The sequence below is a fragment of the Peromyscus maniculatus genome, chromosome 1 (assembly GCF_049852395.1).
Source record: "Peromyscus maniculatus bairdii isolate BWxNUB_F1_BW_parent chromosome 1, HU_Pman_BW_mat_3.1, whole genome shotgun sequence".
Classification (NCBI taxonomy): domain Eukaryota; kingdom Metazoa; phylum Chordata; class Mammalia; order Rodentia; family Cricetidae; genus Peromyscus; species Peromyscus maniculatus.
In genome coordinates this window covers 53773959-53797155 of record NC_134852.1, presented here as the reverse complement: position 1 = coordinate 53797155, position 23197 = coordinate 53773959, and the positions used below count along the sequence as shown (strand labels likewise).

Here is a 23197-nt window from a genome sequence, read left to right as displayed (position 1 = left end):
CCGGCACAATGAGAACAGTGTTGCAGGATTTCTTAGGAAGACCCACAGAATGGGTTTAACCCACACCTAAACACACCTGCATTTGTGTGAGAGAAGACAAAATAGAAGAAAGCAAAAATCGGATTCTATCCCTGCATAAGCAAGTATTTTACATTTCTAGTTGGTGTATGTATGCTCAGACATCCAGCAAGCCTTGGGGTCAAGTGAAAGTCATTGGGCTTGGTGGGAAGTGCCTTAACCTGCTCAAGTGGTTGGCAAGAAGAAAGTTCTGACAAGTGACTGGTACCTTGGCAGAGTATCATTGTTCAGAGGTGTCAGGGTTTCTTGAACCTGGTCCTGGAAGTAGTTTCCAGGCCCCTCTTGCTAACTAACCTGGCCAGTGGAGAGAAGGGGTGCCCACTGTTGAGTGTGTGGTGGATGGTCCTGGGACTCGATGGAAACCTCTGAAGATGGCCTCAGGAGGAGCAGGCCACACTGGTGGCAGAGGTGACAAGGATGTGTCCTTGATAATTTGGGCACTCCAGCTAAATAGCCATCTACAGCCACATGGTATCAGATGGGAAGTACTAAATCTAGCTGAGTTTGCTGTAGGTAATCAAGGCAATTAATGAGTTTTATCACCATCTACTATCCCAGTTCATTTTCTGTTGGCAATTTGACCTATAGGTGTATACAACTCCACAATTATTTCCTTTTTATATTAGTTACATTAAATGATACACATTTCACTGAATGAAATGAGGACATGACCACTCCATGGTATGGTTGAAGAGGTTTTTATTCTAGATGTGAGAGAGAGAACAGCCAGAGGCATCTAGAAGAGTCCAGAGTAGAGAGAACAGTAGACTGAACATGGCCAGTAGACTGGAGCCAGCAATGGGGTGGGGGTGGGGCAAAGAGGTCACATGGCCAAAATGGCAAGGTTATATAGGAATGAGAAGCTGGGAGAAGAGAAACCCAAGACTTCGGGGTAGGGGATGCTGAGGAGTCACAGGCACAGACTTAACCAGTGTGTGCCTTGGTATGCTAATAGGCACCACAGTTAGCCATTTGTCCCAGGGTTTCTGGACCTAAAGTTCTGGTCTTTTTTTTTTTTTTTTTTTTTTTTTTTTGGTTTTTTCGAGACAGGGTTTCTCTGCGTAGCTTTGCGCCTTTCCTGGAGCTCACTTGGTAGCCCAGGCTGGCCTCGAACTCACAGCGATCCGCCTGGCTCTGCCTCCCGAGTGCTGGGATTAAAGGCGTGCGCCACCACCGCCCGGCTTTTTTTTTTTTTTTTAAATAAAGACAACAATCTCTTTGTGCTGTTTGTTAGCTGAAATTAGGCTGTCCTTTTCTCTCCCATGTTGGTATCTGCATAGGACTTTCAGTTTTCTATTGAATAGAAAGTAAAACACTACTCACTCCTGATAGCTGCTACATCTTTCTCTTGAAAAAAGCCTGCCTATCTCATTGTAAGTCTGGGTAGCACACATTCATGAAGAAGGAAATATCCCACTGGCCCAGAGACATCTGTTCACCCTCTTGGTAAACATCCCCCTAAGGAGCACACTTACACAGTAGTTTATGCTCTTGGGTAATGCTTTCTCAGTACTTTTTCAGGTGTGTGTGTGTGTGTGTGTGTGTGTGTGTGTGTGTGTGTTAATAGTATAGCAGGCAGGGTGTGGTGGTGCACACCTTTAATCCCAGCACATGGGAGGCAGAGGCAGTCGGATCTATGTGAGTTCAACACCAGCCTACAAAGCCTAGGACAGGACAGCCAAGGCTACACAGAAACCCTGTCTTAAAAAACAAACAAACAAACAAAAAAAACAAACAAACAAAAAAAAAACAAAGAAAGAAAAGAAAAACAAAACAAAAACAAAACAAAACAAAACAAAAAAACAGAAAGAAAAAAAAGACATTTATTTTATTTTGAGACAGGGTCTATCTACGTAGTTCTAGCTGTCCTGGAACTTGCTATGTAGACCAGGCTGGACTTGAACTCACAGAGATCCACCTGCTTCTGCCCCTTGAGTGCTAGGATTAAAGACGCAAGCCACCACACTGAGCTTTTTTGGGTTCTTTTTAGAGTTTAATTGCTGATATGTTGGTGCATACCACTCCTTTTCAGGAGGCAGGAGGATCCTTGCAAGTTCCGGGCCAGCCCCAGGTTTATACAGACCCTATATAAAAAAAGGAGAGGCTAGGGATTGTGCAGTGGTGGAGTGCTGGCCTATGCTCCACTGGTACCACAGAACCAAGGGAAGTGGGCTTGAGAGCCATTTACTCCTGCCTAAGCACCAGGACGAGTCCGGAAACCATGAACCAGTGCCTTCCTTGGTCCAGGGGCCAGCTTCCCAAGGCCCGCGGGAAGTTGTACCACTTTCAGGTGGTAAGGGAATTAAAACCGCTTAATTCTAGCCTGCCTGTATCCTAGCAACTTTTTTGTTACCATATCCAGGCAAGGACTGTAGATTTCTAGGCTGCTGCCATTATGTCTTGGACGATCTCAGTTGTCTGCAAGTTTCTTGTTATAACACAGCGCTGCGATGAACTTTACACAGAATTTTCCAGCAGCCAAACACTTTCTCAGGCCAGCTTCCCACTGGGCCAGAGGTCGGACTTTTATGTAACGTCCTCGGCACATGAGACAGGAGGGAGTGCTGTTTAGGGTTGCCCTTACTAAAGATGGCGAACTAGGCGGGCCTCACTACTAGAAGGCGACGGCTGCGGTGGCTTCGATGCCCTTGACCGACATGGCGGACATTTGTGCCCGCCCCCTTTGTTTTCTCCCATAGAGCATCGCTGCAGCTCCAGAGTGTCGGGTGAGAGGGCTGCAGGATGATGACTGTTTCCAGCACTCTGCGCAGCCTGCTGATGCAGCGTGAGTTACCCCTTAATCTGTGGGCACCTGTTGCTGTGTAGTCCTGTTATAGACGCAGGAGCCCCTGTGTAGTTTCATGAAATGATAACTTCTAGGCCTGTCTTCCGATCTGCATTCTCTGTCCGCAAGCTTGGGTCTTAACTCTAGTCTCAGACCGAAGCCACTCCTAAGCACACCCTAACCTTAAAAGCTGTGTCTGGTCAGGCCAGGGTCCCTGAGGGACTTGTGTGGCGTCACTTAGGTGTGTGCTGTGAACGCGTCCCCATCCTGGCATCTCCAAGGCCCTTCCGATCTCTCCCCAGAGCTGAGAGGTACTACCCAGCTGTACGGCAACGTCAGCCTTCGCTCTCTGAGCGCTTCTGCACAAGAGGCCCGCAAGAGAGCCCCTGAGGTGTCTTCAGACCACAATTATGAATCGATTCAAGTGACATCGGCCCAGAAGCATGTTCTCCACGTACAACTCAGCCGGCCAGAGAAGAGGAATGCCATGAACCGGGCTTTCTGGAGGTCTGCAGATGCAGGCTGAGAGGAGGCAGGGGTGGGCAGGCGCGGGCAGGGGCGCAGGGGCGCAGGGGCGCCTCACTCCAGGTACAGCCCTTCTCTTCTTGCTCCTCTGCAGGGAGTTGGTGGAATGCTTCCAGAAGATATCAGAAGACTCCGACTGTCGGGCTGTTGTAATCTCTGGTGCAGGGAAGATGTTCACTTCAGGTAGGACTCGCCCTGCTGGCCCTCCTGCCTGCTGGCAAAGCCGCCCGCAATGCTGCCTTTTCCTTTGCTTTCTTTGCTGAGTACCTCCCCCTAAGTAGCTGTGGCGGGCCTAGAACTCTCTATTTAGACTAGGTTGGTCTAGAACTTGAAGTAATTCTCCTGCCTCAGCTTCCTGAATGTTGAATGCTGGGATTATAAACATGCATGACACCATACCTGATCAGTGCTTTGAACTCCTTTTCTTCTGCAGTGCTTAATTAAAAAAAAAAAAAAATCAGCTGGTGGTGCACACCTCTGTAGAGGCTGGTGGATCTCAGAGTTCGAGACCAGCCTGGTCTACAGAGAGAGTTCCAGGACAGCCAGAGCTACACAGAGAAACCCTGTCCAGCGGAAAAAAATTACGTGTGTGTGTGTGTGTGTGTGTGTGTGTGTGTGTGTGTGTGTGTGACTTGTGACTAAACAAGTCAGATGACAGCTTTGGGGAGCTGATTCTCTCCTTCCCCAGGATGGAACTCAGCTGGTCACTGGTCAGGCTTGGTTGCAAACGCCTTTACTCACTGAGCCGTCTTGCTGGCCCTGCTGTGGTTCTCAACTAGGGTTTTGATTTTTTTTTTTTTTGGTTTTTCGAGACAGGGTTTCTTTGTGTAGCTTTGTGCCTTTCCTGGAACTCGCTCTGGAGACCAGGCTGGCCTCGAACTCACAGAGATCTGCCTGCCTCTGCGTCGAGAGTGGCTGGGATTAAAGGTGTGCAGCACCACCACCACCAGGCTAGACCAGCTATTTTTTTAAAGTCTATTTTAAAATATTCACATGTGAATGTACTCAGGGGCTGGCATAAAACCCAGAATTCCCTCCCCACAAATTCAAATATAGAAATTAGTACAACAGAACATGACAGAATTCCCATAGTGGACCTGTGACCTTGAACAAGGCTGTGGACCTCTGAGAGCCTATATTGGTGTCAGCCAAGTGTGTTATCATAGTCACAGGCTTTTGCAATAACTGAGCACACAGTACGGATGTAGAAGTCACTCTACTGACCTTTCTCCTCTTTGGATCCTTCTCCATTTATTACCATGGCTTTTTCTGGCATCTCCGTTCTGCTGTGAAACACACCCAGTGATTTTTTTAACTTCAGGTTTTTGGTTGTTTTTTTTCCCAGTCCTTAAATTTCTAGTTGGTTCTTTGTGATGAGGTCTCACTGTATAGGCCAGGCTGACCTTGAATTTCTGATCCTCCTGCCTTAACCTGCTGTCCCGCCCACCTCTTATTTATTATTTGGGGGGGATTGTTTATATTTTTGCATGTGTGTGTACATGTATGAAGGCACTAGCATGGTTGATGTCCAATGTCCTTCTTGATTGCTCTCAACCTTATACATTGCGCTTGTGTCTCCCTGAGTCTGGAGTTTGGCAGGCAAGCTAGTCTGACTAGCCAGCTTGCTCCAGGGTCCCCTTACTCTTGAGTCCAAGCTGAGATTACAGGTTGAATTGTGATCCTACTTAGTCTTATTAAATAAAAACCCAGAGTGAGATATTAGAGTGAAAGCTGAAAGATCAGAGAAGCAGAGCAGCCACCAGTAACTTCTTACCTCTGCAAATCCTGAAGCTGAATGGGGAGCCCTCCTGTCTCTATGAATCCTCAGACTGAATGGGCACTCGTTCCTGTCTCTACCCACTTTATACTACTGTCTCCACCTCTCAGGTGCTGGGATCAAAGGCTTGAGCCTCTCAGGTGCTGGGATCAAAGGCATGCACTACCACCTCCAGGCTCTGTTTCTCCTTTAGATTGGTTCAATCTCGTGTAGCCCAGGGTGGCCTTGAACTCCTGATCCTCCTGTTTCCTCCTCCCAAGTGCAAGGATTATAGGTTTGTATCAACACGGCCTGGCCTCTATGGTTAACTAGTGGCTAGCTTTACCCTCTGATCTTCAGGCAAGCTTTAATTGTCAGAACACAAACAAAATATTAAACAATAGGGGCTGGAGAGGTGGCTCAGTGGTTAAGAGCACTGGCTGCTCTTCCAGAGGTCCTGAGTTCAATTCCCAGTAACCACATGGTGGCTCCCAACCATCTGTAATGAGATCTGGTGCCCTCTTCTGGCCTGCAGGGACACATGCTGGCAGAATAATAAATAAATCTTAAAAACAAATTATACAATTACAGGTGGCTGCTGTGCCCACCCGGTTTTCACAGGGGTCCTGGGGAGCAACCCCCTTACTCATGCTTTTGTAGCTAGCACTTTACCCAAGGAGCTATCACTCCTGCCCGGCCCTTTTTCAGACAGGGTTTCATTAGTAGCTCAAACGACCTTAAACACGAGACCGCCCCAGCTTCACCCTCATGGAGTACTGGGATTACAGGCTTGTGTAGTCATGTCTGAATTGAAAATGCACTTTCTTATTCACTTGTCTGTCTCCACATGAGACCAAGGATTGTGGTGTTGTCTGAATTATCCAGTAACTGAGCACCTACTGCATACCTAGCCCTGCCCCAAGCGCCTGGATACACTGGTGGCGAAAAAGATAAAAACAAAGGAACTGACAGCATGGGGCGGACCGTTCAGTGGTGAAGAGCAGCGGCTGCTCCTGCAGGGTCCTGGGGTTTGACTCCCAGAGCCCCTGTGGTGGCTCAGAACCGCCCTTAACTCCAGTTCCAGGATCTGATACCCCATTCTGCCCTCCATTGGCATCAGGCATGTGCCTGGTGCACAGACACACATGCAGGCAAAACACCCATACACATAAAATAAAATAGTTGGGGGTGCCGGGCGGTGGCGCACGCCTTTAATCCCAGCACTCAGGAGGCAGAGCCAGGCGGATCTCTGAGTTCGAAGCCAGCCTGGTCTACAGAGCGAGATCCAGGACAGCCAGAGCTACACAGAGAAACCCTGTCTTGAGCTTCCCTCCCCCCAAAAGAAGTTACAGATGGTTGTGAGCGACTACATCAATGCTGGGAACTGGACCTCCCAAAGCCCACCCCCAAAAGAGCAACAGGTGCTTTTTTCTTTGTTTTTAAATAAAGTTTTATTTTCCAAATGTACAGCTGTTTGAACCTGTTCCTGCATCTTCGCCAGCAGCCGGGCATCTCCACCTTTGTGTTTTGGGTGGAAATGACTTGGGCTCTGTGCTCTGAGACCAGCTTGCTAAGTCTTTCACCGAGTAGCTCCTGGAGGGCTGCCCTGGCCAAGGAACGGCCACTCTTCAGTCTCTTGAGAGCACAGACTTTGCCGTATGGAGCTTCGTCCAACAGGACTAGGTTGTTGAGCCTGTCTTGACCGCTGCCTTTGGACCGCTTCGTTTTGGCCTTGCCACCAGACTTGCTTGCTGTGTCTTCAAAGTCTTCTTTTGGCCACTTTCTAGCATCTTTCTTCTCCTCCTTGGGTGGCATGATGCAGCTCGGAGTGGCCGTGACCGAGGAGGTGGCCTTGCTGCGATGTCTGCGACAAGCGTTCTTAACCCTGAGGAATCTCTGCCGCTCTCTGGTTTATTTAGTTTATTTATTTTGAGACTGTTTTGCACTCTGTAGCCCAGGCTGTCCTGGAACTCAGTATGTAGACCAGGCTGGCCTCGAACTTAAAGCAATCCCTTCTACCTCTGCTTCCCAAGTGCTGGGCTCCAGGCATGCGGTTGAAGGATTTTGTCTTTATTTGGACTTTTTTCCCCCCGAGACAGGGTTTCTCTGTGTAGCTTTGGAGCCTGTCCTGGATCTCACTCTGTAGCCCAGGCTGGCCTCGAACTCACAGAGATCCGCCTGCCTCTGCCTCCTGAGTGCTGGGATTAAAGGCGTGGGCCACCACCACCCGGCTTTTGGATTGGTTTTTAAAACATTGAGGATGAACCCAAGACTTCTGCGTTCTAGGCAGGTGCTCCAGCACTGAGCCACACCCCCAGGTCTGTGAATTCTTAGCCAATACTTTAGCACAGAGCCATGCCCTCCACCTCACTGGCGAGTAATAGGCAAGTGCTCTTCCAGGACCACAAACCAGCTAGGACTTCTTATATTTCTGCGTGGGCTGGAAGACGGGGCTCCCAGGCTCCCCCTAGCTGTGTAGGAATAGTTTACTGGTCATGGACAATGTCTTTTTTGGGAACACCAACATTCCCAGCAGTGGGGAAGCTGAAACTTGGAGACTCTAAATCGAGGTCAGCCTGAGCTGCACAGAGAAACCTTGTCTTAAGCAAAACAAACCAACAAGTAGATAGCTGGTGTCCTACAGGAACTCCCTGGTACCCCAGACCTTCGTGAGCTTCTTTCTCTGTTGTGGAGATGTTTGTGTCTGGACCCACAGCTCCTGGGTTCTGAGCCCTGGCCGGGGTAGTAATTGGGGCCGTGGAAGCTAAGTAACCCCCTCATGCCTTCTCACCAGGCATTGATGTCGTGGACATGGCAAGCCTCCTGCAGCCCCCAGGAGATGATGTGGCGCGCATGGCCTGGTACCTCCGTGACCTCATCAGCAGATACCAGAAAACCTTCACTGTCATTGAGAAGGTGACTCAGGGCTGGGTGGCATCCCTCCTGCCTACCCTGCCTCTGCCAGAGTTGGCCCCAACCCTCGTTTTCCATTCTAGTGCCCCAAGCCAGTGATTGCTGCCATTCACGGAGGCTGCGTTGGTGCAGGTGAGTCTGTAGCGGCTGGCCACCACTAGGTGAGGCTGCTAACCCTCTGCACCCCCCACCCCCACCCCCACCCAGTGACCTCAGCCCAGATGTTGCCTTTAGACCTGGTCCCCAGCTGTGTCCCCGTGTTTGGGGAGGGGACTTGGTTCCTGTCATTATTCACTGTCCCTGGCCTTTTCCTTCCAGGTGTGGACCTCATCTCTGCCTGTGACATTCGCTACTGTGCCCAGGATGCTTTCTTCCAGGTCAAGGTGAGGCACTTCCTGAGCTCTTCCCTTCCGGAACCCTTGTGTTGCTAGGCAGCCACAGAATGCCCCCCCCCCCCCCGCCCCAAGCAGGGACAGTGCAGGCCAAGGCAGCTGGTCCCGAGGGCTTCCTGGAAGAAGGTGTAAGAACCACACCTTATGAGGCGGGGCATGGAGAGGCACACCTGTAAGCCTCAGCCTCAGAGACTGAGGCAGCCTGGGCTGTAGAGTGAGTGGAGGGTGCCATGCTTTCTTTTCCTGTTGCCGTGATAAAATGGAAAAGCAGTTTACAGAGAAGGGGTTTATCTTAGCCCACAGTTCCAGGTACAGTCCATCGTGGCGGGGAAGTCAAGGCAACGAGAGCTTGACTCGCTGTCACATTACCAGTGCCGTCAGAAGAGAGCAGTGCATGCTGGTGCCCAGCCCCCCGGGCCAGGGTCCCGCTCACATTGACTGCATCAGTTAATGCAGTCAATTAATGCACTGCCCTCATGCTGGAGGAGTGGCACACGCCTTTAATCCCAGCACTCGAAGGCAGAGGCAGGAGTTTGAGGCCAGCCTGGTCTACATAGGGAGTTCCGGGACAGCCAGGGCTACACAGAGAAACCCTGTCTCGAAAAAACAAATCAACAACAAAAAAAGATAGCACGTCAGAGCTGATCTCTAGGTTCTGTCAGGTTGACAGTAAACAGGAGCCGTCACACAGACCAACCTGAGCTACCCAGGGAGACAGTGTCAGAAGGGTGGGGGTGGGGTAGGGGTGCTGTGGGTGTATGTAGCTCAGTGGTAGAGGGCGCAAGTGGAAAAAAAGCTCTGAGTTGGCACTGCCCAGCACTGAAAGCGGCCGCAGGCTCGGCTGTAGAGGATGTCATCCTGGGCACTTCCACCAGTGAGCTAGTGGTCTATGCACAGACGGCAGCATGCACAGACGGCAGCATGCACAGACGGCTGGGAATGCTGCCGTCTGTGCCGGGAGGGGAGGAGGCGGGCTAGAGCCCAGGGTTCTGGAAAGGGCCTTGTGAGCAAGCTGGGGGGCCAGGTAGCAACAGCATCTTGAGAGTGTCTGAGCTGGAGGGTGCTGAATCCTCTGCAGGCAGTGGATGATGGTGCACTGAGCTTGTGTGGAAACAGTAGCAGACGCAGAGCAAACACTGATAACTCTTGCCCTCTAGGAGGTGGATATCGGTCTGGCTGCCGATGTGGGAACCCTGCAGCGGCTGCCCAAGGTCATCGGGAACCAGAGGTGAGAGGGGTGACAGTGACCCGGAGAGGAGGGGTCAGAGCCGGGGATGACAGCCGCTCCTGATCTCCCTCCCCCTTATGCAGCCTGGTCAATGAGCTGACCTTCACCGCCCGGAAGATGATGGCTGACGAGGCGCTGGACAGTGGACTGGTCAGGTAGGCCCCTGACTGGCTGGTGGCAGGGAGGGACACAGGGCCATCCAGGCCAGGGTGGGGCTCCATGGTCTCCTGTATCCTCACCACAGAGTCCAAATGGCCTTTCTCAGAGCGGCTGTTTCTTCCTCTGAGCATCACCCTGTGGCTGAGCCCATTGTTTGGGGTTTCCCCTTTTCTCTGAGGCCACCTGGCCGTCCACAGGGGAGAGGGAGAAGGTCCCTCTTACCTGTTCCTTCCCTGGCAGCCGCGTGTTCCCAGATAAGGACGTCATGTTGAATGCAGCCTTTGCCCTGGCAGCTGAGATTTCCAGCAAGAGCCCCGTGGCTGTGCAGGGGTCAAAAATTAACCTAATCTACTCCCGAGACCATTCTGTGGACGAGAGCCTTGACTACATGGTAAGGCCCGCCTACACCAATCATGGCCCTCCCTGGTCCAGAGCCATCAGCTAGGGAATCTGCACAGGCATGGCCCTCCTCTGATTGGTGCCCTGCCGGTCTCTCCCACACTCTGATCCAGGCCACCTGGAACATGAGCATGCTGCAGACCCAGGACATCATCAAGTCGGTCCAGGCAGCCATGGAGAAGAAGGACACAAAAAGTGTCACCTTCTCCAAGCTCTGAGCGCCTTCCTGATCCTGAGAGAGGAAGGCTCCATGGAGAGTCGGGATGGTTCCCTCAGTGCCTTCCTCCACGGGGTCTCCCAGTGTAGAACTTTATGACTTAGTTTTTCAGTCCCAGGCCTTATCTTCACTGTGAACAATAAAATTTAAACACAGCTTGGTGTCTTTACTGTAGTGGGTGGGGGCTCAGATGCCCAATTGAGGGCAATTGGGAAGGTTGGGAGGTGGATCTGACTGGGCCAAGAGGAAGTGTGCCGGGAACTGAGGCGGCAGAAGGCTGAGGCCACACCTGTTCCCTGGGCCTGCCCCCAGTCAGGTGTGGCACAGCACAGGAGACCTGGTGTTGTTGGTCTGAGCTCCTGGTTACAGTCCTCAGCCTCACTTCTTTCTCCTTTCTTGTTCTTTCTTTGCAGGAGCAGCAGATGCTCTTAACTACTGGGCCATCTCTCTGTCTCTTTTAAAAACATTGATTTGGGGCCTGGAGAGACGGCTCAGAGGTTAAGAGCACTGGCTGCTCTTCCAGAGGTCCTGAGTTCAATTCCCAGCAACCACATGGTGGCTCCCAACCATCTGTATTGAGATCAGATTCCTTCTTCTGGTGTACAAGGAGACAGCGTGTGTGTGTGTGTGTGTGTGTGTGTGTGTGTGTGTGTGTGTGTGTGTGTGTGTAAATACATGAATAAACATCTTTTTTTTTTTTTCTGAGCTGAGGATCGAACCCAGGGCCTTGTGCTTGCTAGGCAAGCGCTCTACCACTGAGCTAAATCCCCAACCCCTAAACATCTTTTTTTAAATGTTGCTTTTGTTATTTACTTGTATGTGTATTTGTAAGGTATTGGTTCTCTGTTTCCACCACATGGGTCCATGAATTGAAGATGGTGGCCAGTGCCTTTACCTGCTGAGCCAACCTGGCAGGCTTTTTATTTTATTTTATTTTTAGACACAGTGTCATGTGGACAAGTCTGGCTGGGAACTCACTGTGTAGTTGAGAATGACCTTGCACTCCCATTTACAGGTGTGCATTAGCACATCTGCCCAGTTGCGGTTTTTTTAACTTTGGGTTTTCTTATCCATGAATAATCTTGGCCTTCTGCAATTATGTTTGGAATGAGTGTAAGGCTAAACATTTACTCGGTCTTCTGTGTGCCGAGTCACGTTATAGGCATTTATTAACTTAGCCCCGCCCCTCCCTTCCTTCCTCCTCGTGTGGCTGGGGTTGGCACCCAGGGCCCCACACATACCGGACAAGGGTCCCACCTCTGAGCTCTAGCTCCAGCCCTCTCCTTACTTTTAATTTCTATTTTAATTTTACTTTGGGTTTTGTCCGAATGTCTGCATGTGTGCCTCAACCTTTGGTGGTATCCCTCAGGACCCCTCAGCCTTGTTTTTTGTTTATTTGTTTATTTTCCCCCAAGACAGGGTTTCTCTGTGTAGCCCTGGCTGTCCTGGGACTCACTTTGTAGACCAGGCTGGTCTCGAATTCACAGATCCACCTGCCTCTGCCTCCTGATGCTGGGATTAAAGGCGTGCACTACCACTGCCCGGCTTGGTTTTTGCTTTTTTATTTTATTTTATGTATGGGTGTTTTGCCTGTATGTATGTGCAGCACATGCATGTATCACCCACGGGTGCCAGAAAAGGGTGTTGGGTCCCTGGGACTGAGGTTGTGGATGGTTGTGAGTCATCACGTGGGTGCTGGGACTCTAACCCAGGCTATGGGATCTTCATTGCTGAGTCCCCTCTTCAGCCCTGGCTTTGCTTGGCTTTTGAAAAGTCTTTTTAGCCGGGCGGTGGTGGCGCACGCCTTTAATCCCAGCACTCGGGAGGCAGAGCCAGGCGGATCTCTATGAGTTGGAGGCCAGCCTGGGCTACCAAGTGAGTCCCAGGAAAGGCGCAAAGCTACACAGAGAAACCCTGTCTCGAAACCCCCCCCCCAAAAAAAAAGTCTTTTTAATTCATTTATGTATGAACATTTCTCCTGCATGTGTGTCTTCAACAAAACACGATGCCCGAAAGTAAACGGAGGAGGAAAGCGCTTATTTCACTCACAGTTCCATATAACAGTTCATCATCAAAGGAAGTCAGGACAGGAACTCAGGCAGGGCAGGAGCCTGGAGGCGGGAGCTGATGCAGAGGCCACGGAGGGGCGCTGCTCACTGGCTTCTTCCCCATGGTTTGCTCAGCCTGTTTTCTTACAGAACCCAGGACCACCAGCCCAGGGATGGCACCACCCACAATGGGCTGGCTCTCCTCCATCAGTCAGTAATTAAGAAAACGCCCTACACACTTGTCTGCCTACAACCCTGTCTAACTGAGGAATTTTTTCAACTGAGTCTCCTCGCCTCCCAGACGACACTAGTTTGTGTCAAGTCGACATAAAATTAGCCAGGCCCATATGTAGATCACTGGTGCCGTCAGAGGCCAGAAGAGAGCGTATGATTCCTGGAACTGAAGAGACAGCTGGTTGTGAGCCACCCGATGTGGGTGCTGGGAACCAAACCCAGGTCCTCTGCAAGAGCAAGCTCTCTTGGCTGTCTCTCCAGCCCCTTTACCTAGCCGCCGATCATGCTAGGCTGGCTAGGCCTCGAGCCCCGGGGATCTAGGACCGGTTTCTGCCTCTCCAGGGCGGGGAGTCCATTTTGTGTGCTGGCCCCTGGGCTGCACTCAAGCCCTCCGAGCCGAGTGGGAAGATCGCCGCCGACTGAGCCACCTCCTCAGTGTCCTCCTTTCTTTCTGAAGACAGGATCTCCTGGATCCCAAGCTGGCCTCGAACTCCTGACCCTTTGCCTTCACCTCCCAAGCACTGAGATTACAGGGGTGTGCCACCATGCTCAGCATGTCTTCTTTTGAGACAGGCAGGGTTTGGATTTTTGTTCCTCAAGCTTCAGCCTCCTGAGCAGCTGGGGTTGATTACAGGCCTGTGCAACCGGGCCAGTATTTCCTCACCCCCACCCCACCACTGTCAGATGTCCTTGAACTCATAGCAATCCTCCTGCCTCAACCTCCTTAGTGTTCAGATTACAGACATGAGCATCCTGTCTGCTGTCTCCCGCTGTGAATATTCTTTTCTTCCTTCCTTCCTTCCTTCCTTCCTTCCTTCCTTCCTTCCTTCCTTCCTTCCTTCCTTCCTTCCTTCCTTCCTCCTTCCCTCCTTCCCTCCCTCCCTCCCTCCCTCCCTCCCTCCTTCTCTCCCTCCCTCCCTCTCCCCCTCCCTCTCCCCCTCCCTCTCCCCCTCCCTCTCTGACACAAGGTCTCTCTACATAGCCTTGGTCATCCCAGAACTGACTATACAGACCAGGTCTACAACTCACAGGGATCTACCTGCCTCTGCCTCCTGAGTGCTAGGATTAAAGGCGAGTGCCACCATGACCAGATTTTTTAGTTTTTATTTATTTATCTATTTATCTATCTATCTATCTATCTATCTATCTATCTATCTATCTATCTATTTATTTACTTATTTATTTATCTTTTTAAGGTAGAGTCTTGCTCTGTAGACCAGGCTGCCCCTGAGCTTGCAAGTAATTCTCCTGCCTCTGCTTCCTGAGTGCCAGGATTACAGACACCACACTGGGCTTTGTTGCTGGGTTTTCATTTGTTTGGGACAGGATCTCGCGTAGCCCCGCCTGGCCTTGAATTCACTGTGTAGTGAAGGATGACCTTGATCACCCTGGACCATCCTGCTCACGGGTGCTTGGATGCCGGCATGGATCGCTGCCGCACTCTGTTTATGTAGGGCTGGATATGAACCCCAGGGTTTCCTGCAGGCCAGGCAAGCATTCTGCCTACTGAGCTAACCTGAGACTTGCAGCCATTCTCCTGCCTCCGCCTTCTACGTGCTGGGGTTATAGCCTGGGTCCCCAGTCCGACCACTGTCTGCTGTTCATTCCAAGCATTCAAAGGTGGATGCTGTCATTTCCTCCACTTGACAAATGGGCAAACAGAGTGAGGTGCCGGCTCCGGAATGGGCAAGGGTGGAACTGGATCCCAGACCTGTGGCCCCAGCCTTGCGTGCTCTAAGGCCCTGTCTTGGAGTGTGCAGGGTCAGGAGGTACACGGCATTCCCCCGCCATTCTGGATTGCTTCTACTGGCCACCTGTCCAGGTATTGCTGTGGCCCAGCCCCTGCCCTGCCCAGCTGGTCTCCCCTCCCTCTGCCAACAGTCCGCAAGGCAGGGTTTTATGATTCTGATAAAGCTGTGCAAGGTCAAAGTCCAGGAACACTTCCTCCTAGTGGGGGACCTCGGAGGGGCAGCATCCCTGCCAGGCCGGGAGACCAGGGTGTGCCCTAGAGATCCCCACCAGAGAGACTTGATGAACTCTCCCGTCAGCCACTCCCTCTGGTATAAGGGCCGCCTGCAGCCGGCCACCGCCCCACACTCCCTCACTTCTCTCAGGACAAGCGGTCAGCTCAGACCCTCAAGATGGCCTTTGTCCCAGCACCAGGCTACCAGCCCACCTACAACCCGGTGAGATGCCCACCTGAGCCCACACCTCCTCTTCCCCAAACCCCGTCCCCCCACCCCCCTTTGCCATGCTGGGCAAGCATCCTTCTATGGAGCCACATCTCCAGCCCCTCACCCCTAGTTTCATCCCCCTTGCTTAAGGGACTGGGGGTCTTTGGGGTGACGGGGAGGGGCTGTGACAGGCGGGCGGCCTCTGAGTCTCTTTAACTGGCTCCTTCTTCAGACTCTGCCCTACAAGAGGCCCATCCCAGGAGGCCTCAATGTTGGAATGTCCGTTTACGTCCAAGGAGTAGCCAAAGAGAACATGAAACGGTGAGACAGTCCCCACCCCACCCCTGCTCACCCCAGGGAGGGGCTTTCTCCCTTTCCTAACTCTGGCGCCAGGCACAGTTGGGAGCATGCTGGGACGCTGGTGTTCACGGGGTCCCTCTGGTGCTTGTGGGGTACAAATGGCCTATGGGGACCGAAATGAACAGGGAGACCCCAATCCAGGAGGTGGAGGAAGGAAGTGGTGGAGGTCCCGTAGAGTAAAGGGCTGAGTGAGTCCTGTCAAGTTTGGCCAAGAGGTCAGGAAGGGGTCACCGGGAGAGGTGGCCCCACGGCTGGGATAATACCCTGACAGATTTGAGAGAGTGAACTCAGGTCACAAGCTCAGAATCTAAGTCACCCCCCTGGGGGTGGGGACACTCGGCCACTGTGTAATTTAGAGCGAGTACTGGACATCTCTGTACTTCAGCTTCCCATCTGTAAAATGGGCTGATTGTCAGGTTTCAATGTGCAAAAGAGAGCAATTCCACTGAGGCTTAGTTCTTTTCAGGCTTCAACGTGGGAATTATTGAACTAAGTCCCCCATGTTGTTTCCTTATCATTTTAATGTGCATGTGTGTGCAGAGTGTACGTGTGTGTGTGTGTGTGTGTGTGTGTGTGTGTGTGTGTGTGTGTGTGCATGCGTGAATGCATGTGTGTGTGTCGGCCAGAGGTTAACCTGAGGTATCTTTCTCAGGCACCATCCACCTTTGTGTGTGTGTGTGTGTGTGTGTGTGTGTGTGTGTGTGTGTGCATATGGAGGCCAGAGGTCAACTTTAGGTGTCACTTCAGTCAGGCTTTGTTTGTTTTTTGTTTCTTTTGCTTTGTTTGTTTCTGAGACAGGGTCTCACTGTGTAGCCCTGGCTAGCCTGGAACTTGCTATGTAGCCCAGTCTGGCCTCGAACTCACTGAGATTTGCCTGTCTCTGGGATTAAAGGCGTGTGCCAACACACCTGGTTTATCTACCTTGTTTTGGGACAGAGTCTCTCACGGGGCCCAGAGCTTGTTGGTCAGGCTGGCTGGTCAGTGAGCATGCGCCACACGGGTTGGTTGCGCTTACACAGGCACCAGCTAAGGTTTCCTCCAGCCCCCAGGTCTTGCGTCTTTATTTGGTGTTCCCTCCTTATTAAATAGCCACGTGTGCTGAGAACAGGGTCTGCATGGGAACAAAGATCCTGTCCTCAGGTGCTGCATGCCTGTGATCCCAGAATTCCTGAGGCTGAGGCAGGAAGATGACAAGTCAGAGGCCAGCCTGGGCTACAGAGTGAGCCCTGACCTACATCATCATCCCCCCCGCCAGCCCCCAAAGAAAAAAATGATAAAAGGAAGTCTGATCATTGAGGAGACTCTGGGGAGAGGAGAAGGAGAAGCAGGGACGAGGGGGGCCCACAAGACCCGGCCCCACAAAACTCAGGGTCCCTGCCTGCCCGTGAGCTGGGTCGGGGAGGCTCCAGGACCGAGTCAGAGCTTCCACAGAAGACCTCACGCACCGGCCGCAGACACTGACGCACCCCTTTGTGTGCCTCCAGGTTCCGCGTGGACTTCACCGTGGGGCAGGATGAGGGGGCAGACATCGCCTTCCACTTCAATCCCCGCTTTGACGGCTGGGACAAGGTGGTCTTCAACACGAAGCAGAACGGACAATGGGGCAAAGAGGAGAAGAAGATGAGCATGCCTTTCTCCAGGGGCAGCCACTTCGAGCTGGTGTTCATGGTCATGTCTGACTACTACAAGGTCTGAGTCCCCTCCCTGCAGCCCCTCCCTGCAGCCCCCCTCCCTGCAGCCCTCCCTCCCTGCAGCCCCCTCCCTGCAGCCCTCCTCCCTACATCCCTCCCTCCCTGCAGCCCCCCTCCCTGCAGCCCCCCCCCTGCAGCCCCTTCCCTGCAGCCCTCCCTCCCTCTAGCCCTCCCTCCCTGCAGCCCTCCCTCCCTCTAGCCCTCCCTCCCTCTAGCCCTCCCTCCCTCTAGCCCTCCCTCCCTCTAGCCCTCCCTCCCTCTAGCCCTCCCTCCCTGCAGCTCCCTCCCTCCCTCTAGCCCTCCCTCCCTGCAGCCCTCCCTCCCTCTAGCCCTCCCTCCCTGCAGCTCCCTCCCTCCCTCTAGCCCTCCCTCCCTCTAGCCCTCCCTCCCTGCAGCTCCCTCCCTCCCTCTAGCCCTCCCTCCCTGCAGCCCTCCCTCCCTCTAGCCCTCCCTCCCTGCAGCTCCCTCCCTCCCTCTAGCCCTCCCTCCCTCTAGCCCTCCCTCCCTGCAGCCCTCCCTCCCTCTAGCCCTCCCTCCCTCTAGCCCTCCCTCCCTCTAGCCTCCCTCTAGCCCTCCCTCTCTGCAGCCCCCCCTGCAGCCCCCTCCCTGCAGCCCCCCTCCCTGCAGCCCCCTCCCTGCAGCCCCCTCCCTGCAGCCCCCCTCCCTGCAGCCCCCCTCCCTGCAGCCCCCCTCCCTGCAGCCCCCCTCCCTGTAGCCCCTCCCTGCAGCCCCCTCCCTGCAGCCCCCCTCCCTGCAGCCCCCTCCCTGCAGCCCCCTCCCTGCAGCCCTCTCCCTGCAGCCTCCCTCCCTGCAGCCTCCCTCCCTGCAGCCTCCTTCATGCAGCCCCCTCCCTGCAGCCCTCCCTCCCTGCAGCCCTCTCCCTGCAGCCCCCTCCCTGCAGCCCTCCCTCCCTGCAGCCCCCCCACAGCCCCCTCCCTGCAGCCCCCTCCCTGCAGCCCCCTCCCTGCAGCCCCCCCACAGCCCCCTCCCTGCAGCCCCCCCACAGCCCCCTCCCTGCAGCTCTCCCCCTTCCTGTAGCCTTCCCCCTCCCTGCAGCCCCCCTCCCTGCAGCCCTCCCTCACCCTTGGCCTCCCTGCCGTCTACCCTGCTGATGGACTCCAGAGCCTGGTGCACACCCTGTGAGTGCAAAGTGCTTGCTCCGTAACTAAGCCACGCTCCCAGCCTTCCTTTGACTTTTACCGTTGGTTTGTTTGTTTGTTTGTTTGTTTCATTTGTTTGTTTGTTTGTTTTTTTGAGACAGGATCTCTCTCTATAGGCCTGGCTATCCTGGAACTTGCTATATAGAACAGGCCAGCCTTGAACTCACAGATTTCCGTCTGCTTCTGCACCCGAGTGCTGGGATTAAAGGCGTGCACCACCACCGCCAGTTTTAATTTAAGATTTCACGCCTTTGATCCCAGCAGCACTCAGGAGGCAGAGGCAGGTGATCTTTGTGAGTTTGAGGCCAGCCTGGTCTGCAGAGTGAGTTTCAGGACAGTGGGGACTTTCCACAGAGAAACCCTGTCTCTTGGGGATGGGGGAGAAGATCCCTTGAGGCTGGGGAAGTGACTCAGTCATTAATGCAAGTTTGAGGACCTGAGTTCCATCCCTTCCTAATAATGAACTGGGGGTGGTGGGCCATGCTCATAATCCCAGCTCCAGGGAGGCAGGGACAGGAGGATCAGGGGCTTGCTGGCCACCAGCCTAGCCTACTGACAGCTCCCAGGTTCCAGAGAGACCCTGTTTCAAAAAAACAAGGCAGATGGATGGCTCTGAGTACAACACTCACAGCTGACCTCTGGCGTCCACATAAACGTGCACACACGTGCACCTGCACATACCTGAACACTCATGCACACACATACACACTAAATAAATAAATACACACCCATTTCCACCTTCTCACAGTCCCTTGTGTCAGGGTGCTGATGTGTGACACCTTCTCTCTGGCCTCCAGGTCGTGGTAAATGGAAATCCCTTCTATGAATATAGGCACCGGCTGCCGCTACAGATGGTCAACCATCTGCATGTGGATGGAGACTTGGAACTCCAGTCAATCAACTTCCTGGGAGGCCAATCTGCCCCAGCCCCATATCCGGTACGGAAGGTCTCTTCACTTGCTTCAAGGACCCCTTCTCACATTCGTCACTGTCTATGTGCCCACCTCTAGTCCCTCGGACCGGTGGGCCTGGGGACCCTGCGGTGATCAAGATAGATGCATGACCAGACAGGCATGGCTCCATGGTCAAGACCGTGAGAGGGGATGTGGGCAGAGAGAGGGTCAGGATCCAATAAGGGGCCTCAGGCAGAGGGGCGGGGTTATACCAAGGAGCTCTGAGCTGCTAAAGGAAGAATCTGACTTAATCAAGAAGGGCTTCCAGGAGGAAGAAGAGGTCAGAAACTGGGTCAGAAAGTGAGACAAGAAAAGACTAGAAGATAAAGAGTTCAGGACTAGCAAACACATTCAGGACAGGTTGCCTGGCACATTAGTCACCCAGGAAGCACAAAGCCACAGTGAGTTGTCACTGCATACCCATCAGGTTGTAATGGAACAAAGCATGGCACAATACTGTGTGTCCTTTTGCAGGCATGTGGATCAGCGAGCACAGCTACCATATGGCTGTTCAGGGAGTAATTTGGTGCAATCACCTTGGAAATTGGCCAACAGAGCTAGATCTGAAGGCCAAGCAAACATGAGTCCCAGTGTCCTAGAAGCTCCACACCCAAGTACACAGCCTACGAGGAGCCTCCAGCACACACCCACTGCGATAAAGTAGCACGCCACTGCCAAAAGTCTCAAGTTGAAGCTTGCTTAATGGTAGAGCCCCTGCCTAGAATCCCCCAGTGAGGGCTGGGGTGTGGCTCAGTGGTAGAGCCCCTGCCTAGAATCCCCCAGTGAGGGGCTGGGGTGTGGCTCAGTGGTAGAACCCCTGCCTAGAATCCCCCAGTGAGGGGCTGGGGTGTGGTTCAGTGGTAGAACCCCTGCCTAGAATCCCCCAGTGAGGGGCTGGGGTGTGGCTCAGTGGTAGAGCCCCTGCCTAGAATCCTCCAGTGAGGGGCTGGGATGTGGCCCAGTGGTGAAGCCCCTGCCTAGAATCCCCCAGTGAGGAGCTAGGGCCCTGGCTCAGCTAGAGTAAGCTAGCTTAGGGTGTGGGATGAGTTCCTGAGTTCCTTTCTCAATACCAACCAACTAAGCAACGAAAGCCTAAGAGTCCAAGCTGTCAGTCTGGGGGCTAGAGGGAGGGACTGCAATGAAGAGCACTTACTTAATCCTAGTACTTGGGAGGCAGAGGCAGGGGGATCTCTGTGAGCACAAGGCCAGCCCAGTCTATATAGTGAGACTCTGTCTTAAAAAGACCAGGAAGACCTGGGTTCAGTTCCCAGCACTCAAAGCGGTAGCTCACAAGCATCTGTAACTGCAGTCCAGGGAATCTGAAGCCTCCTCTGACCTCCACAGGCTCTGCACACATGGTACAGGCATGTACTTAGGCACATACACATACATTTAATAAATATTTTGAAAATAAAATAAAATCAATCAACCTGTTCTTCAACAAGTCAGTGAATCAAAATGACGAGTTCGTCATCCAAAGGAGAGAAGGAACAAGTTACAGCCACACAATCATGGGGTTGGGGTGCTGATGTCAAATATGGAGTCTGCCCTGTATGGTGACTCCTGCCTGTAACCCCAGCATCAGGAGGCTGAGACAGGGTGTTCACTGCAAGTTGGAGACCAGCCTGTGCCACATATCAAGACCCTGGTGTATATGTATATGTGTGGTAGTGGTGGTGGTGGTGGTGGTGAGACAGATTGATGATTGATTGATTTGAAGGGCTTTCAGAACAGGAGTTAATTAAAAAGATGAGAAAACAATAAAAACAAGGATGATGAGCAGGGCAGTGGTGGCACACACCCTTAATTGCAGCACTCAGGAGGCAGAGGCAGGGGATTTCTGAGTTCAAGACTAGCCTGGTCTACAGAGTGAGTTCCAGGACAGCCCAGGCTACCAGAGAAATGAAAAGAGGCCGATGAGGCTGTGGAGGTGTTCTGGAGAGAGTCAGTCACCTGCACAGCATGGCGGCTCCAGGAGAGACAGCCGCAGAGACTGGAAGAGATGTGAACAAGCACTCACAAGCGCGCGGGGAGCCTGGTGGAGACAGGAACTTGGGCCGACTCCCGCTCTGGCTTGCTCTAGTGTTGGGTGTGTGAAGCAGGCCAGTGATGGCTGGAGATAGGATGAGAGGGCTTTGGTCCTCACAGGCCTGGAGAGAAGTACCGACGGCCCCATTTGCCCCTGGAATCCCGCGTTCTAGATTACCCTAGGCTAGGGAACTTCAAGGGTTGAATGGGGCCCTGGGGCAGAAGGGGCTAATACAAGGCTGTGGAAGGCGGAACAAAGAACAGAATTTACCAGGTGTTGCCCTAAAGCCGCCGAGGCTCTGGTGGTCCCCAAATACAGCAGGGTCTATCCACGTACCTGAGGGGCTGCCCCAAGCTACACTCCTCAAAGCTTTCCAGTCCAGAATTGAGGGTCCCAACCCTGACCTCCTTCTCTCTGTGCCCACAGGGACATATGGCTAGCCCACCTCAACCTGTAAGTACCTGCTGAGGGGTGGGCAGGCTCTCCCAGAGGTGGAGGATTAATGGCAGAGGAGACTGGGGGGGCGCAGTCGAAGGACTCTACATTTCCTCACCACTTTTCCTTCTGTCTGTCCACCCTGCAGGGTCCTGGGTACTACCCTCCACAGATGAACAGCCTGCCTGTAAGTGGGAGGGGCATGTGGGCATGTGGGGGGTGGGGGTAATTTGGGGTGGGGAGAGGGATGGATACATGTCGGATATTTGTCAAATATTGTACAGTGACTTCCCTTTCTTCATTTGCAGGTCATGGCGGGACCCCCAACCTTCAATCCGGTATGGTGTTCCAGGGACTAGGGGCTGAAGAGAAGCAGGGGATACAGGGAGCCCAGAAAGGGTGGACTGCATGTGGGCCGAGGTTTGGGGGTGGGAGGTGAGAGTAGATGCAGTCGGTGGCCAGGGTTCGGGGGAGACGTGGTTGGGGACAATTCACAGGCAAAATGCCGCTTCCCTGTGAAAATGTGGTCTTGCACCTGGCTTCTCTAGTCAGAGACTGGATGGGACCCATGTTCTTTTTCTACAGCCTGTGCCATATGTGGGGACCCTACATGGGGGGCTTATAGCCCGAAGGACCATCATCGTCAAGGGTTATATACTTCCCACAGCCAAGAAGTAAGCACCCAGGCTGGCGTGGGAATTTCCCCCTCCGCCCTCAGGCCCAGAGGTCAAGGCACCAGCCCTCCTCCCTCAGGCCCAGAGGTCAAGACCCCAGCCCTCTCCCTCCTCCCCAGAAGTCAAGACCCCAGCCTCTCCCCTCCTCCCCTGAGGTCAAGACCCCAGCCCTCCCCCTCCTCCCCAGAGGTCAAGACCCCAGCCCCCCCCCTTGACGACATCTCATTTGTCCTCAGCTTTATCATCAACTTCAAGGTGGGGTCGTCCGGGGACATAGCTCTCCACATCAACCCTCGCATGGGTGAGGGCGTGGTTCGCAACAGCTTTATGAACGGCTCCTGGGGCTCCGAGGAGAGGAAGATCAGCTACAACCCATTTGGCCCTGGGCAGTTCTTTGATGTGAGTCTGGGGTCCCTGCCCCGCCTCCCACAGCCCCGGGTCCTGCTGGGCCTTACCTCTCCCCTCCCCCACAGCTGTCAATCCGCTGCGGCACCGATCGATTCAAAGTGTTCGCCAACGGCCAGCACCTTTTCGACTACTCACATCGGTTCCAGGCGTTCCAGAGGATAGACATGCTGGAGATCAAAGGTGACATCACCTTGTCCTATGTCCAGATCTGAGCTCCTCCTGGGGAAGACGGAAGGCCCCCCAGTTCTGTCTAAGCCCTAATAAAACGTCTAAGGGGTCTCTGTGTGAGCGTGGGATTCATTCACCTCCCCCATGGCTCCGAGGGCTTCCATCCTGCCCTGTTTTTCCAGACACCTACCCATCTTCGCCCCCACTACAACAAACAGAGGTATGCTCCACGCCCTGACTATGTGTATCAGTCCATTCACTCCTCACACCAAATCCCAAGATTAGGAACTACTGCTATCATTCATTCATCATAACAGATGAGGAAACAGGCAGAGTGTGTGAGGGCGGTGGCGGGCGGGAATGGGGGATGGGGGAATTAACAAAAAGCTGAGTGTGGTGGTTCATGCTTCT

General features: G+C 53.3%; 2 protein-coding genes, 1 long non-coding RNA gene and 1 pseudogene across 3 annotated transcripts; 2 read left to right on the top strand and 2 right to left on the bottom strand.

Annotated features, from left to right (window-relative positions):
* The first annotated feature begins 2705 nt into the window (after positions 1 to 2705).
* On the top strand, positions 2706 to 10607 carry Ech1 (enoyl-CoA hydratase 1). The gene is made up of 10 exons (XM_006981976.4): positions 2706 to 2863; positions 3166 to 3370; positions 3483 to 3571; positions 7939 to 8060; positions 8141 to 8189; positions 8376 to 8440; positions 9607 to 9677; positions 9761 to 9832; positions 10077 to 10227; positions 10349 to 10607. The coding sequence occupies exons 1-10, from the start codon at positions 2821 to 2823 to the stop codon at positions 10451 to 10453; spliced, it is 972 nt and encodes a 323-aa protein (XP_006982038.1). The 5' UTR covers positions 2706 to 2820; the 3' UTR covers positions 10454 to 10607.
* LOC121824849 (small ribosomal subunit protein eS25 pseudogene) lies at positions 6596 to 7047 on the bottom strand (annotated as a pseudogene).
* Positions 10608 to 14683: 4076 nt separating the features above from the next.
* Positions 14684 to 22959, top strand: Lgals4 (galectin 4). The gene is made up of 10 exons (XM_076578121.1): positions 14684 to 14920; positions 15141 to 15229; positions 16753 to 16957; positions 18917 to 19057; positions 21528 to 21554; positions 21685 to 21723; positions 21845 to 21874; positions 22122 to 22210; positions 22447 to 22609; positions 22684 to 22959. Exons 1-10 carry the CDS (start codon positions 14876 to 14878, stop codon positions 22828 to 22830), a joined length of 975 nt encoding a protein of 324 aa, XP_076434236.1. The 5' UTR covers positions 14684 to 14875; the 3' UTR covers positions 22831 to 22959.
* LOC143274548 (uncharacterized) lies at positions 16314 to 16843 on the bottom strand. The gene is made up of 2 exons (XR_013053208.1): positions 16714 to 16843; positions 16314 to 16442 (listed from the first exon to the last, which is right to left on the bottom strand). It is a non-coding gene; the product is annotated as an uncharacterized LOC143274548 (long non-coding RNA).
* Positions 22960 to 23197: the final 238 nt, after the last annotated feature.

Bases quoted from the DNA above. Each gene is read 5' to 3' on its own strand.
- Ech1 (XM_006981976.4), top strand. From the start codon at position 2,821: ATGATGACTGTTTCCAGCACTCTGCGCAGCCTGCTGATGCAGC. The intron at 9,678-9,760 runs GTGAGAGGGGTG...CCCCTTATGCAG, and splicing joins AAGGTCATCGGGAACCAGAG to CCTGGTCAATGAGCTGACCT. The intron at 9,833-10,076 runs GTAGGCCCCTGA...CTTCCCTGGCAG, and splicing joins CTGGACAGTGGACTGGTCAG to CCGCGTGTTCCCAGATAAGG.
- Lgals4 (XM_076578121.1), top strand. From the start codon at position 14,876: ATGGCCTTTGTCCCAGCACCAGGCTACCAGCCCACCTACAACCCG. The intron at 15,230-16,752 runs GTGAGACAGTCC...GTGTGCCTCCAG, and splicing joins GCCAAAGAGAACATGAAACG to GTTCCGCGTGGACTTCACCG. The intron at 16,958-18,916 runs GTCTGAGTCCCC...TCTGGCCTCCAG, and splicing joins TCATGTCTGACTACTACAAG to GTCGTGGTAAATGGAAATCC.